This window comes from Ursus maritimus, unplaced genomic scaffold (genome assembly GCF_017311325.1).
Source record: "Ursus maritimus isolate PB19 unplaced genomic scaffold, ASM1731132v1 scaffold_9, whole genome shotgun sequence".
Taxonomy (NCBI): domain Eukaryota; kingdom Metazoa; phylum Chordata; class Mammalia; order Carnivora; family Ursidae; genus Ursus; species Ursus maritimus.
Genome location: NW_024427107.1, coordinates 6774913 through 6791345, shown reverse-complemented (window position 1 = coordinate 6791345; position 16433 = coordinate 6774913). Strand labels below are relative to the sequence as shown.

At 38.8% G+C, this 16433-nt stretch overlaps 1 protein-coding gene across 1 annotated transcript in view; it reads right to left on the bottom strand.

Annotated features, from left to right (window-relative positions):
* RGS20 (regulator of G protein signaling 20) overlaps positions 1–14729 on the bottom strand; it is a 73417-nt gene extending 58688 nt beyond the window's left edge. The window contains exon 1 of the mRNA XM_008706689.2: positions 14565–14729. Coding sequence (XP_008704911.2) covers positions 14565–14729 — 165 coding nt within the window. The remainder of the gene's footprint in view (positions 1–14564) is intronic.
* Positions 14730–16433: the final 1704 nt, after the last annotated feature.

The following is a 16433-nucleotide window of genomic DNA, read 5'->3' as shown; positions in this document are numbered from 1 at the left end:
ACCTGCAGGAAGTTCAAGCCATGCAAGTCTTGGCTTTTGCAAAGGAGAACCCTCAATTCCAGCCCCACCATAAAATCCCAAGCTGCTCTCCTTCTGTTCTCTCCAGCCATTTTTGTACCTGTTAACAAGCATCCTACCTTGCTCTCCTCAGAGGACCTCATTATGGGAGTAATACACCTCTCTCTACTCTCTTGGTATTTGTGTGTCCTCATTGGTCTGGACAACTGAACCAAATTTATGGTGTGTGTGTGGGAGGGTCCATTCTGCCTGTGTAGAATACAACAATTGTATTAGATCACAAGTGTAAGGCTGGACTAGTCTGATTTTGAATATTCCAGTTAAAAAATATAAATTAACTAGCACATTTTTAAATGGTAAGAATAAAAAAAGGTCCATGTACCAAAGTCCTAAGATTTTAAGATCCATATGGGCCTTCTCCACCATATTTCTTGTCTGCTGGCTCATTAAAAAGGCTGAGAAAGAAAAGGAAACTAAAATGAACTGAAATCTGTGCTCTTTCTTCCATACTATTCTATATCTCTAGAGATCATGAAGGGAATTATTATTACGTAAAATATCAGAAAATTGAAAAGAAAAATTCAGAATGAATTTTTGAAGCTTAGGGATGTTTTTCTGGGATATCCAGCTCTATAAAAATTGCATTTGTCCAAACTACCATATTTTAAAAAATAATGGATTCTTACAATTAAAAAATACCTATATGTATTTAAGTATGTATATGTATATATCCAAGCAAGCTATGCCTGGGGTATAGTAAGCAGTACTCTAACTTACAAATTTAACGTAAAATCCCTACTATATTTTGCATTCTTATTTTTATCATATTTTTGACATATTTTACCCCGATGTGCAAACACTTACAAAATGTTCTCATACATGCATCTCACTACTCACCACCCCCTTCCTTATTTAGTGAGGAAGCTACAGACCAGTGAGCTCAGATGATTTCTGTTAGGCTGGCAAGAAACAGAACTGGGCCACCAAGCGGTACTTTCTGACTGTGTGCTTCTTGACCCATATCCAGGAGACGTGGTTATTATTTACTGATGTCAGTAACGAGGATTGACAGTGACAGTAAACAAGGACAGCGATACTGTTGATTCATATCTCCGAATGCCTCTGATGGCTGCTAAATGTAGTTAAGTGCCTTTGACCACATTATTTCTTTTAGACCAAAATTCCAATTTCCCTTCCTTCTTCCACCCAGCAAGTAATGAGAATTCCACGACTAGCTTGCTTCCAAACTGCCCTTGGAGATTGAATGCCTGACTTCAACTCTATAGACGCTGGGTCAGTTAACCACATGGCTGTTCATTCTATGCTTTCCTTAGTAATACAGTTACTTCTCTGAGGTCCTAAAAGGACAGTATAGCTTTATAATAGCCTGATTTACCTAAAACTAAAGAACAGTATTTTAAGCCGTAACAGAGAAGCCCCTAACATTTTAGATATAGTAAAGAATACCCACCAAAGTGAAGGCTCTAAGAGAATCTGCCTCACATGGTGTCACACACCTTTGGTAAGTTAAATCCACGGAGTGCAGAATATTGTTATTCTGAAATGAAATATAATGTAGTCGAAACTCTGTATAATTTATAAAGTCCCTATTTAATTATTTATTTTTTTCAAGAACGCTTCTAATCTTAGTGCAGCTAAACTTTGCACAATGATTGACAGAGTCTAATATAATTGTAAATCATACCTTTATTTTTCACTTCATATGCAGTTTCTCCTAAGAAGATATAGAACAGGTCAACAAGGGTTCATATTGTAATGTTTCATCCTAAGGGTTTTCAAGGATTGGTGTCAGTAACTATGAGGAATGAAAAACCCTGTCATCGAAATCCCAAGAGCCGATGGAAGCAAACAGAAGCTTGAACAACGCAAGCGTGAGAAATGCAGGGGACGGCGCTGCTCACATAATCAGAGGTCTTCTTTATCTTAAGTCATCCGTTTATAAAAGTTTCCAGCACTGCTGTCATTTGAATCCTAACATTTTCTGGGGGCTCTGTTTTTCCCCTGGGGTGCCTAGAGGGAAGAAGGGAGAAGGTTGGCAAAAGCACAGAGCAGTGGAAAAGCCGCAGAAGGAGGAAGGGGTGGCAGAGTCAGGAGGTGGAGGCCCTACCGGCCTTGTCCCTTGCGACTCTGGATAAGTGGGCTGCAGTTTCCTTTTCTGCACAGATGGATTTAGTGGAGAGGGTCTCTAGGTACAGCTTCCAAAGAGCTGATTTCTGGGTTCAGTGTGGGGCCTATTCTCTGATACATAATCACTTTCCATTGTTCTCTCTTGGGACTCCTTCCCCAACACATGGAAACGTGCATGTGTATGTGAGTGTGCATATGCACGTGCGTACACACACACACACACACACACACACACACACACTAACCCTGTACTTTAGAGCAGAGAAGCAGAGCAGAATCCAGAGGGAGCTCTGGAGACCAGCATGCCTCCCCAGGCAAGCACTTATCAACATTCCCGCTGCGACTTCCCCAGCTCGCTTAATTCAATTATAGCATCCTCCTCAACAGTTTCCACCTCGGAGCTTGCACAGCGCCTCAGTGCACTCTAACCTGTCCCCCACCCTGCAGAAGGAGTGATCTCTCTAAAAGGCAAGTGCGATCATGTTACTCCCCTCCCTCTAACCATTCACTGACTCATTTCTGGGTAGGCCCGGATGTAACATGTAGACCTTTTGCTATTTGATCTATACTCTTATTCACTTTTCTTTCCCACTATTAATTTGTACTCAGAGTTCCAACTATATTAAGGTTCCTCAGTTCCTAAAATCCCCTTGTTCATGTTCATTCCTGGCTCTTTGTATACATTCTCNTGCTGAATCATTACCCATTCATAATCTGCACCTCTTCCCTCCCAGCGCAGTCTCTTACTGAGCCTTCAAGTCTCAGCTTAGAGACTTGGTTCCTCCAGGAAGCTCTCCCAGTTTGGGTTAGCTGCCCGTACTCTTTCTCTTATCACAGCATTTCCTGCACTGAATTGTGATAGTTTGTGAGGGTCAGGACTTTGCTCTTATACAGACCCGTGTCTCCAAAACCTAAAGCAGTACTGAGATAATGTGTGTTCAATCAGTATTTCTTAAATGAATGAACGTAGACATGACGTTATCTGGATTTGATAATTGTTGAAGCTGGGTAATGTGTACATCGAGTTCTATTATGCTATTATTTACTATGCTGTTTTCTCTGCTTTTATGTGTATTTGACATTTGTTGTAACAAAAAGATTTTTAAAAAAGATTTTATTTATTTATTTGAGAGAGAGAGAGAGCATGAGTCGGGGGAGGGACAGAGGGAGAAGGAGGCTCCCTGGGATCATGACCTGAGCCGAAAGCAGCAGCCCAACTCACTGAGCCTTCCAGGTGCCCCATAATAAAAAGATTTTTCAAAAGACATGATTTTTAACTTCTAAACAATGCATCTCAAATCTTAAATTGCAATAGACAAGAGAGACAGTGGAGTAGCAGCTGCCTCAATTCCATGTGCAAGCCTCCTAGGCATGAGGTTTGTTAAAATGGCTGTTCAGAGAAGGTGTGATGTGAAAGGGAACACAGGCAGGTCTTCCTAGAGGAGCCTGCCCTCCATTTATCCCCATGGTCCCAAGCCGGATCCACCCATTTCACACTGGTGGAGCACAAAAATCAACAAGCAAGATGGCAAGAACAAGGGAAGACATTGTTCCGTCCAAAGTGGAAATTTGTCACAGGGCTCAGGAAGGCTGCATGGGCTTTGTAGCTTTTCCAGTGGTTCCTAATAAACCAGGCTTTGTGTGAGTCTCACTCAGGCTGCACAGGACCCTGTCCTAAGGCTTTCTCTCTCCTCTGGCTTGGCTGCCGGGAGAACTTGTTAGCCCTCATTGATTTCTTTGAGTTGGACTCCACTGAATTGGACTGCTTTGCTTTGCATTTTAAAAGGGGTATTTTTCTTGAGGAAGCTGGAAGTTGGCACGGACTTGAAATTTCATATTTTGAGACCATTCAGGATCCATAACTATCATTAATTTCCTTCATGACACTTGAGACATTTGGCTGAAGAAAGAATCTAACAACGGCCTTAGCTTAAAGAGGCAGAGAAAACTCAATATTTCACCCATGTGGTGGGAACAAAGTAGGAAAATAATACATTTCTATCTATTAATCAATTGGCAAATCAGTATTGACTGGGCTCTTAGTATGTGCCCAGTACGAGTGAGGCTCCATCTGTAGATGGGAATAATTAGATTAACTATTGTGTGGGAAACTGGGTGCAAATCAAAACGTGGGTTCTCTAGGACAGCAGCGCAGGACCAGTGGGAAGCCTGGACCCATGGATACAGATTGTTTTTTTAAAGTCAAAGTATCTGATTAAAAAAAAAAACTAATAAAATTACGCACAAGAGGTATTTTTTTCTTAATTTTATACATGATAAAACCAAGACAGAATTAAGCCCGACTTGGACCTGAATCCAAAAACCAGTTCTTGCCAGTACAAAGACATTACTTTTATGTCATCATACTGCCTGTTTTGTGCCTGCGTACACCAAAAAGATGCATGTAACTGAACTTCTTCAGCTGGGATAAAGAATGTCTTCAAGTAATCAGACTTCCATCAGTTACAACTGAGCTGCAAGTTTTACTAGTCTGAGATCCTGCAATGCTGTGCTGTCCACCAGATGTCAGCATTTACCATTCTTTCACTCCCTTGGGTCTTGCTGTTACAAAGTATTAGGACCCAAGAGCCCTGTCTTGCTCTTGGGATCCTCAAAATGGTTTTTGCAGCTGGGCATGAGGTGAAGGGCTGTGTGCCATAAGGTGAGGGCGCTGCTGAGTGCTGAATCTTGACTCAGTGAGAAGGAATTTGAAAATGTCATGAGCTCTCTGCTGCCCTGATTTTCTAAAATCCAAAGGTATTCAATTTTTCTCCGCTCCTTTGTGGTTTCATGTATCTAAAAACCAGCTCATTTCTGATGGATGAGCCAAGCAGAGTTATAACCTGGCCTTTGGCCAAGACTGCACAGAAAAAGAGGAGGTTTTAAAAGTGCCAGGAGGACGCCAGGAATGCTGCAGCTTCTCTGTAATCAGCAGCAGAAGCCAGTGCCAGATGCGACTGGGATTTGGACCAGGCCGGAGTATGGCTTCTGAGAAGTGGCCAGAAATAGCCCCAAACACCAGGTCTCTCTTCTGCTCAGCTTCTATATGCCTCAGATTACACTACTGCAAGTTCACCCCTGTGGATCTACTATTACCATTCCTTGTAGATTTCGTGAGCAGGAACAATCTATGAATTCGTTTACATCTAAGTGCAAATGAATTTGAACCTGATTTTTTTTCTAATGGGAGAGACCAGGCCAGAATGAGAAATGGGGTGCCTTGGGGATGCTTGGAAATGTGGAGGAAAGGTTTAAGGTGAGGGGTAGGGGAAAGAGCGAGGGTGGCAAACTTCTGTAATCTCCCAGGGTGGCCCAGGCTAATGGACATGGTGCCTGGGAGATCTTCTGCTTTCTGTCCCTCATACCCTCCACATCTCCACCTTCCTGTTTCAAATGTTGCGAAGAATGCACAGAAGACAATGATTGGTCCCCCAAAGCCTGGGATCCCTTAGGGGCCAACAAATGATGGAAGATGCCCGTCTTTCTTTTCCAAAATTGCCATTCTGGGAAAGGGGAAGCTTACTGACCTTAATGACACCAGCAAGTTGTTAAAAATAGTCAGTTTGTAGCTATTTTTAAAGAGAAGACAAACATGGGAAAAAGGAAGCAATAGTAGCTGGCTCTTATTTGCTAATCATATGCTTATTTTTCAATCTAGCAAACTTGTTCTGTAACAGAAGATCTATATAATCAAGTGCATGTCCTCCTTGGGTGATGCTCATGGTGGTAAAGCTCTCTCCTCAACTGAAAACTTCAAAAAATATACCCTTCAGAACATGTGACATTCTGGGCAAATGGTCACAGATGAAAGTCTTAAATAAATGGGGTTCACTCTAACTTGCAGAAGCAGAGAGAGCAGATTTATTACAGAATGGAGAAATGTGTGAAATTGGTAATATCAAATGCTTTGATCATTTCTTTCTAGTAATGTTTTATTCATTCCATTTGGTCATTTCTGCTCAACTATTCTTACACAACCTCAGGCAACTTTTAATGATAGTTTATAGGTAAAAATATTCATGTAGCAGTGTGTCTGGGTTACTGGATGACCCGGACTGACTAAAGGAAGCACAGCAGATCACACAAAAACCTCACGGTCTCCCGTGTCTGGTGGAGGAGGGGGTTTGTCTGGTGACTCCAGACTTAATTTGCTGTGGGGCCCACCCACAGATCTTTGCTAAATTGGGGATAAATGGAGGAGATGTGTGGATTTATCTCTGAAATGTGATTATAAAGCTTGCAAGTGATAGATACAAAAATGCCAGATCTCAAACATCCAAATTAGCACCATCTTCTTCAAGCGTCATGGTTACTTTGGGAGGCCATACACTGGTTCAAAGTTGCAGTCACTCAAAATGTGCTGGTCAACTCCTCTAGGATTGTCTCTCAGCCTACAGAAGGACCGGAACAGATTGATCCAGGGGTAGATACCAGACCCATACTGGGCCAGATTCTATCTCTTGGGAGTTGGAAATGAGGACATGGAGATGCAAAGATGAGAGACTGCTTTTTGATGCTGAGCTGGCTTTCTAGCACCTTCCATAGACTCCTAGGCTCAGGTTTCCGAGCTGCCAGGCTCCTGCCTTCCTGCTGTTTCCTTTTTTTTTTTTTTTTAAAGAATTTATTTATTTATTTGACAGAGATAGAGACAGCCAGTGAGAGAGGGAACACAAGCAGGGGGAGTGGGAGAGGAAGAAGCAGGCTCATAGCAGAGGAGCCCGACGTGGGGCTCGATCCCACAACGCCGGGATCACGCCCTGAGTCCAAGGCAGAAGCTTAACCGCTGTGCCACCCAGGCGCCCCCCTACTGTTTCCTTTTATCTTCTGGTCATACACCGTTTGAATGGGCAGCTACCAAAATGTGTTGAGACTATGCTTATGATATTTTAGTCTTATTTCAAATAAAAGTCCTTGGAATGCTCTATCACTTGAAAATGAATCCCTAGAATTTTTAGTGCTGAGAATTCAAAATTATGTAAGCACAATATATTCTTATGGAAAAACATATTTGGTTACATCATTGATGTCAAATGAAATTACTTATGTAGTTTGCAATTTGGGTTTCATTCTTGAATATTTGAAATATATTCCAATAGTCACTGCAGGGTTTAAACTAAATATTACCTGTCAGCATATGTGCTTCATTTTAAAATGTCTTTTTTCAGTCATTTTATATGCAGTAACTATGAAACCATTCTACGGACATTTCTGAAATAAACTCCCACATGACACAAGCCTAATCTGAATTGCTTTTACCCACAGAATGGAAATACATCGGTCATACAGAACTTATAACAACAAGTTTACTATCAAATGCTCCCAGTAAAGTTCATCTACATCTTTGCCTTCTAAGAAAGCAAAACTTTAATGTAAATTTCCTAAGATATTTGCAGTTTTTTAATGATTTTGTAAAGGCTGGCTTGATTTTTTTTAAGTTTATTTATTTATTTTTTTAGTAATCTCTACACCCAATGTGGGGCTCAAACTCACAACCCTGAGATCAAGAGTTGCATGCTCTTTTGACTGAGCCAGCCATGTGCCCCAAGGCTGGCTTGATTTCGACATGAAAGCCAACAACATGGCTTTGTGAGATCTTTTGAATAGGGGAAATGAGACTTAGATATATTTTTTCCTAACCAATAATTTAAAATCTGAGCATTATAAGATTTATGAAAAAAAGCCGAAACCATATAATGAGGCCAACCAGGACTTTTGCAGTATGTTTTTAATACTTACAGACAGGATCTTTTGCCATTTTTATTTTTTATTTTTACTTAATTATTATTATTATTATTTAGTATCTTTTGCCATTTTTAAAGGTTTTTCTGAAAGGTCAAGGTCAGTTGTGCTATCCAGTGAATGTGTGAAGTGTGTGCTAATAGCTCCCACTGTGGTATAAATAGATATATGGGAAGTTGTATTTATGTATTTATGTGTCTATTTGTTGTTTAATTTCAAAGGGTAAATTCTAAGCTCCAGTCTTTGTGATTAAAAAAATAGTTTTATTATGTTAATTTTCAAATAAAAAAAAAACCCAGAGCAAATACACTCACGAACTCTCATATCCATCACTCAGTATCAACATATTGCCAATTCTGCTTCATCTCTTACTCCTCCTTACTCCCCACTTCCCCTGTTATTTTAAAGGAAGTCGAAGGTCATATGTCATTTCTTCTGAAAGCATTTCCGCTTGCCTCTTTGGGACTTAAAAAAAAAAAAAGCATAACCACAGTTTCTTCTGACTTCCTTTTACCGGACATGAGGAATAGGACTGTTGTTTCTCCTCTTCTCCCTTCCTCTCTGTGTGTCTGTGAATTTAATTTGGAGTTGTTAGCCCCTTCCCTCATTCATATCTCCTTTCTTTTTATAATATAACCAAACTTTTAACGAATAATCACATTTTGCAGTCTCTTTTTATGTCTAATAGCTCCATCTGAGCGACTGTTTCAATAATTACTGTCAATCCTTGCCAACTGTGACTTCCATATTTTTCATTGCTCTGAAACATATTTTCATGTGACTTATACGTGTGGCTGTGTCATAATCTGTATACTTGCATATCTTACAATGTCTTTCTCTTGAGTTAGGGCATGAATGACACTTGCTTATGAATAATTCTTGGGACATAAAGTTTTTTTCTTCAAAGCTTTCTTACTATAATTCAGTTGTCTTCAGTTATTTAGTCAGAGAATTGTAAGGTAAAGGTCCTTCTTGTTTCTTTATAGGTAATCTTATTTTTTCCTCTCTTAATTTTTGAAATTCGAACATTTGAACATTCTATGAGGATATTTCTAGGGTTAGTTCTATTTTCATTAAACTTGCTTGTACTACATATGTCTTCTTAGAGTATTGTCTGAAATCTTTATTACATCGGAAATATAAAATTATGTTTAAAGAAAACTTGATGATTGTTGTTTCATCTACTCAGATCCCACTAACATCTATTCCCTTTATCTGTCCTGAAAGTGAATTTCCAAGATAGGACCTTCCTATCTATTATGTTTTCATCATTTTAATTTCTTTATCTTTCTCCTCTGTGTTGTGACCGACTTTCTTAAATATACTTTTCTATTTTGAAGGTCTTAGTCGGCTCTTAAATCTCCCTCCCTCTCTCCCTTTTTAAATCAATGACTGCATGTCTTATCTCCATTAAAACTTACTTTTCTTTTTGGTGACACCTCAGTAACTTCAGAAATGCGACATCTGCTTGAATATTGTAATGAATATAACACAGGTATATATTATTAAAATACTGCCTCTATTTTCTAAGGAGTATGCCATGGTAGTACAGTCAACCTAGAGCCAAAGCCACCCGTAGCAGCAGAAAACACTCTGGCTCAGGAGGGAGAATCTCCCAGCAGTGATATAGACAGACATGGGGCTGCAGTGACACTTGGTTATGAATAATTCTTGGGACATAATGTTTTTTTCTTCAAAGCTCTCTTGCCATAAATCAATTGTCTTCAGTTATTTAGAGCTTCAGCAAATTATAAGGTAAGAGAAGAAGCACTATGTGGGTTTTCCACTCAAGTGGTAGCGTCCTGCCCTTGCATAATTAGGACTCTCTGTGGCCACGCCACAGTACCCTGGAAGTTAAGAAGTATCATGCTAAGCGAGATAAGTCAGGCAGAGAAAGACAGATACCATGTGATTTCACTCATAGGTGGAACTTAAGAAACAAAAAAAGAGTGGACAACAACACAGTAATAAAAGATAGCTACACTCCGTTTGCCTCATCTGAGCACCCTAGAGCAGGTGCTAGAGGATTGCCAATTAACATTTGCATGCTAACTGTGGAAGATATAATCACAGCGAACTTCCAAATGAACCTTTTTCTGAAGAGGTTTGTGAACATCTCAGGTGTTAAACTAATTATTACAGAATTCTCTTCAGAGGGACTTCAAAAAAATAAGAACCGATTTTATCCTTCTTATTGAACTTACTTTCACAAATGGAGGCAAGACAAATCATTTTCTCTTCCGAATATGTTAATGTTAAGGTATTGGATACCAGAAGCATAATTCCTTTTTACTAAGATTTTTTTTTTCTTCTTTTCGGTATCCTTTTCATCACACAAAACTCCATTGTCTTTGTAGCTACCTTTTTGGGCCTTGACATTTATTTTTCTCCTCTTAGTGCATAACGTCTCAAAACAAGTGCTTTGATCAGCTGCTTGAGGGATCACACGTCTGGAACGGGGGCACTTAGAAGCCTGTGCTCTTAGAGGCGCATTGATGTTGGAATGATACGAAAAATAATTCTGTGGAGGGGCACCTGGCTGGCTTAGTCCATAGGGCATGAGAGTCAATCTCCGGGTAAAAAAAAAGTGATTTTGTGGAAACAACTTTCTTGTCTAAGCTCTGACCGTGTTTATTACCGAAGAAGAATGCATTGACACATATACATATAAATCTATATTGATAGATGGATTTTACTTCTTGTAAGTGTGGCTTGAATGCTTTCTCTTTTTCTCATGTCTGTCACTTAGGAAGAGTGATTGGCCCGGGGGATACCCTGCCTCCCACTTGCACTCCTTGCCCTGAATGAAAGGAAGCAAAAATCCTGATGGAGAAAGAAATTCTGCTGGAGATGGGTGTGTGATTACGTGGACGGGGATATTAATTTATTTTGTAATAAATTAGTGGCCCATGTTGGGGTATTTTGGGCTGAATGCACAGGGGAAACACTATAAGTCTGGCTTCAAGCCTATGAAATTATAGCCTACTTTCTAAATCACTATCAGAAGCTATTGAATTAGTAATAAAATCAGTTCCAAAAAAACCCCCTAGGTTCAAACCACCACTCAGATGACTTCACACATGTAACCAACAATATTTCCAAAGTTGTTTTCTCATCTCTAACACAGGTCTCATGACACGAGTGCTACTGACCCAGCAAAACTGGTGAAGGATCCAAATGAAAGAACTGGAGGAACTGCAACAATAAATGTAGGCAACACTGTGTTGGTATCATCAGTCTGACTGCCTTTGTTTTCTTTTAACTTTTTATTTTGAGATAATTATAGATTCATCGTAAGTTCCAAAAGAGAAGGTGCAAGGTGGTCCCAGGTACATTTGGCTCAGTTTTCCTAATGGAAACTGCATAACTCTTGTACAGTATCAGAGCCAGGAAACTGACATTGATACGATTCCTAGAGCTGATTTACATTCCCCGAGTTTTACAAGCACTCGTGTGTGTGTGTGTGTATAGTTCTAAGGAATTTTCTCACATCTGTAGGTTTGTGTAGCCACCACTGAAATCAAGATAAAGAACTGTCCCACCATTCCACCCCTTTGTAGTTACACCCACCACCCTCTCTGCATCCTAATCTTTGGCAACTACGAAGCTGTTCTCTATCTCTATAATTTTATCTCAAGAATGTTACATAAATGGAACCACACAGTATTTGGTTTTCTGAGATTATTATTTTTTCACTCTGCATAATTCCCTTGAGATTTATCCAAGGGCCATGTATCAATAGCTCATTCCTTTTGTATATCAACAGTTGATTCTTTTTTGTTATTTCATAGTATTCCACAGTATGAATGTACCATAGTTCTTCACTCATCCCTTGAAGGGCTTTTGGGTTGTTTCTGTTTTTGGTTGTTGTGAATGAAGCTGCTGTGAATGTTGGCGTACAGATTTTGTGTGAACGTGGGTTCTCGTTTCTCTGGGATAAATGCCCAATAGTGAAATAGCTGGGCCACAGGATCCTTGCATGTTTGGTTTTGTAAGACACTGCCAAATTGTTTTCCTGATGGGTTGTACCATTGTGCATTCTTACTAGGAATGTATGGGTGATCTAGTTTCTCTATATCCTTACCAGCACTAGGTTTTTGTCAATTTTTTTTTAAGTGGAGTCCAATGCAGGGTTCAAACTCATGACCCTGAAATCAAGACCTGAGCTGGGATCAAGAGTTGGACATCTGACTGACTGAGCCACCGAAGCACCCCTCACTGATTTTCATTTTAGCCATTCTGATAGGTGTGTAGTGATATTTTATTGTGTTTTTAGTTTGTGTTTTCCTAATGGCTTTGATGTTGATTATCTTTTCATGTATTTATTTGCCATCTGTATATGCTCTTTGATGGAACTCTTGTTCATTTTCTTTGCCTGGTATTCTAGTTGGATTGTTTGTTAATTTATTCTTGAGTTTTGTGACTTCTTGATGTTATTCTAAATGCAAGGCCTTTGTCAGACATGGAGTTTGCAAATATTTTCTCAAAGTCAGTAGTTGTCTTTTTATCCTCTTAGAAGGGTTTTTGGCAAAGCAAATATTTTTTTTTTTGATATTTTGAGGTTCAACTTAATTTTTCCTTTGTGGACTATACTTTTGGTGTCTAAGAGCTCTGCTTAGCCTTAGGTCACAAAGATTTAAAATTTTTTTCCTGAAAGTTTTATAGTTTTTTTTTTTTTACAGTTGTACATTTTATAAGCCCCTGATGCATTTTGAGTTAATTTCTGTATAATGTATGAGGCTGAGGTTGAGGATTTTTGAAGGTTTTTATCACTGGCCTCTGGACATCTAGACACGTTCTAGCCCATGCTCTCCCTGTCTACTTTTCTATATTTCTAGACGTTATTTCACGTCTACCTTAAATTTCATCTCTTTCACTCTTTCATTAGGCCCTTTCAGTTGTTTTACTCCTACCGGTCATACACCATCCCTAACTTCTTACTGCGCTCCTGATCAAAAGAATGTAATTACACAGATATCCTCTACTATTGACACGAGTCATGCTGATAATATGATAATTTGATAATATGTTCATATGTTTGTCTTTCCCAATATGTTGTAAGTCTGCAAAGAGGAAGGAGCATATCTTTTTCCTTCTCAAAACATAGCCCAGGTTTTGCAGATAGTAAGGAGGCTGTGCTACTTGTAGAATTAAAATGAATTGAGTTATATGTGTTAGAAGAGGGACATGTTCACCTATATGTGTATCTATATTCAGATGCAACATAAAAAGATTTTTTGAGACGGCAAAACTGAGCGGAGAGGCTAGTAGCAACCCAGCTGGATCACTCCTGACTGCTCACACTTGCTGCTATACAGGCTGGAACCTGTTTAGCTGGGCGACTGAGGTCAGGCTCGTAGGTAGGACTGCCCAGTGTTGGCAGTGCATTTCATTCCAGGATGCTGTGGAAGGATGTACTGCTGATTCATAAAAACTTTTCTGATGCATTTGCCTGCTTAAAGCATACCCCTCAATACAGTTAGAACTTTGAAATTATATGTGTGTGCACATAATATCTATATGCACACATAAAACATACCTATGTTGTTGTTGCTGTCTGTTTCCTCAGAGTAGCCTCCAAATTCTACCTTTCAGAAACCTCTTTTGCATGGGTTCCCTACACTTAGGTTTAGATGACCGCTAATTAAGGACTTCCAGCCAGTATATCCATTTCATTTTAGTTTCCTAAAGACCTAGTGCTCAGGTAATAATAGGAGCTGTGGGATATCGCATTTTATTTGTTCACATCTGTCTGAAAGCTCAAAAGTGAAGGTCAGTACATTTCTACATTTTTCTTCTTCCTGTGCCAATTAGTTAAAATGAGATGTCTGACAATAAAACATGATAATTATCAGGATATGAGCCATGGCACAAGGACAGATCAATTTTTTGGTGTTAAAGTATTTGGATAAAGTATTTGGACAGGTTTGCTGCAGTATGATTGCAGTGTTTATTTCTGAGCTCTGGTTATTGGTCGGCATTAACACATGCCCATCCCCCTCCACTCTGAATAACCTTTTAAGAGATGATTCTATTCATAGTTAAGAGGATTTACAGACTTAAACTGCAAAGAAACAACACTGAGCGGGGACATTGTCACTCTTCAGGGAAATAGTGTTATCTATGGGTAGAAATTCATGCTTAGAAAATTCACTGTAGGAAACTATGAATTTAGGAAAAACACCCCTTAGCTTCTTAATGTTCTTATGTTCCTGTATTATTTTGTCAGTTTTTTTCTTGGGCAATTTTTGTAGAAAGCAGTCTACAATTTTTCTTTCATTACTATATGGGATATAATTTTTATTTCAGAGGAAAACATCCAAGCCACGATAACTACAAAACATCAATAGTCGGAAAAATCTATGGATGTGTTTCCTGCTTTTTAAAACATTACCTCCTGAAACAAACAAATAAACAATAAATAAATAAGCATTTGTCTTAGGAAGGGGAAGCTGTTTAGGTTGGAGAAAACTGGACAGATCTAGTAATTATTATCAAGGTTCTGGTTTTTCTCTTAGGGTCAGCTTGAAAACATTTTGATAAATCCTCGGTAAGATAAAGTGAGAAACAGTATGAAAGCTTGCTTATGGTTTTATATTCTTTCCGGATAAACCTTTTCCTTGTCAAGAAAGGATCGTGGATCGTGAAGATTGTCTTACCTTGACATCACGCACAGCCTTGGTGCTGCCTTCATTTTCCATGGTTTGGTGAATGTTTGCTTTATATCCCTCAGCCCTAGGCGGGGGCAGAAACTGCTTCCACATAGATGGCCTGGAGAAATGTTTCTGGAGGCACTTTTGGTTGTCTTGGGAAGGAGTGGGCATGTTTTTACAATAAAGTTCCAAATGAGTCCTGCAGCTTGATTTTAACAACACTAGCCCAGGGTCCACTCTATTTCTCTTTGTTTGGCTGATGTTGGGCCATCTGTCAGTCAGCTGGGGACCTCCCTAGAAAGTTACACTATCTGAAGCAAAAGGATTATCTGTTTTGTGGATCAGCGGCTTATCCACTAGTGTTCTATTCCAGGTTGAGCCTCCTATTTTGAATGTCTAGGTATGTTACGACTGCCCCCTACAGGCAGCAATGAACTCCTAATTCCAATTTAATCCTAAAACAAAATTGAAAGAAATGATATTAAGTGATATATTACTTAGGATATAATGATAAAGGGAATAGATTGTTCTGCAAAATTCTGCATTAGTTGTGCACGACAGGGACTAGTACTTGGTAATCTTGGGCTATGCAAACAAGAGGCAGGTGGTCTGCTTAATCTATGTAGGTTTCTTAAAAGGTCATTTTAGCAGCAGTCAGCTTTGTGGCTAGAAATGTGTGCTAAACTCATACCCAAACTTAAGCCCAAGGATTATTACAACTTAATTAATATCATGTAGAATTAAAGTGATTTTTCTTATGAAGTAACTAGTCATGTAATGATTCAGCCAAGAGTTGGCTTCTAACATCGTACTTCACATTTGTGAAGTGCCTTAGAAACAAAGATGATTAAACAGAGTGGAAAAAAGTAGGACATAATACCTTTCTCTCAAGGGATACCTAATGCTTAAGTAGCCCTTGCTGGGTCTGGGGGTGCACAGAGGTAAAGATGTCAGGTGTGTATTACTAGGGATTATGAACTGGAGAAGTTTCCTTTTGTAAAATGACCCCAGGCCTCCAGAATTGGTATACAAAACAGACACAATCCCTATCAACATCTCAGCTTCCTTTTTTCTTTTCTTTCAGCTTTCTTTTTTTTTTCTTTTTTGCAGAAATTGATAGGTTGATTCTAAAATTCATATGAGATTGTAAGGGACCCAAAATATCCAAAACAATCTCATAAAAAGAAGAACAAAGTTGGAAGATTCACATTTCTCAATTTTAAAGCTTATTATAAAACCACAATAATTAATATTGTGGTACTGGCATAAAGATAGACATATAGATCAACAGAATAGAATTGAAAGTCCATAAATAAATCCATACATTTATGGTCAGTTGATTTTTGGCAAGGTGCCAAAATAATTCAACAGAGGAAAGAATTGTCTTTTCAACAAATAAATGGTGCTGAAACAACTGGATAACTACAGGCAGAAAAATTAAGTGAACTTCTACCTCACACCACATAAAAAATTAACTCAAAATGAATTGTAGACTTATATGTAAGAGCTGAAACTATAAAACTGTTAGAAGAAAATGTAGGGGTAAATCTTTGTGATCTTGGATTAGACAAAGCCTTCTTACATACAATACCAAAAGCACAAGGGACAAAAGAAAAAACAGGTAAACTGGACTTCAGCAAAATGAAAAATTCTGATTTTCGAAAAACCTCATCAAGAAAGTGAAAAGATAACCCACAAAACAAGAGAAAATATTGCAAATCATATATACATGGTAAGAGAATGATATCCAGAATATGTAAAGAGTTCTTACAACTAACAAAACAAAACAAAATTTAACTGAAAATAGGTTATGTGTCTAAATAGACATTTCTCCAAAGAAGATATACTAATGGCCAATAAGCCCATGAAAATATG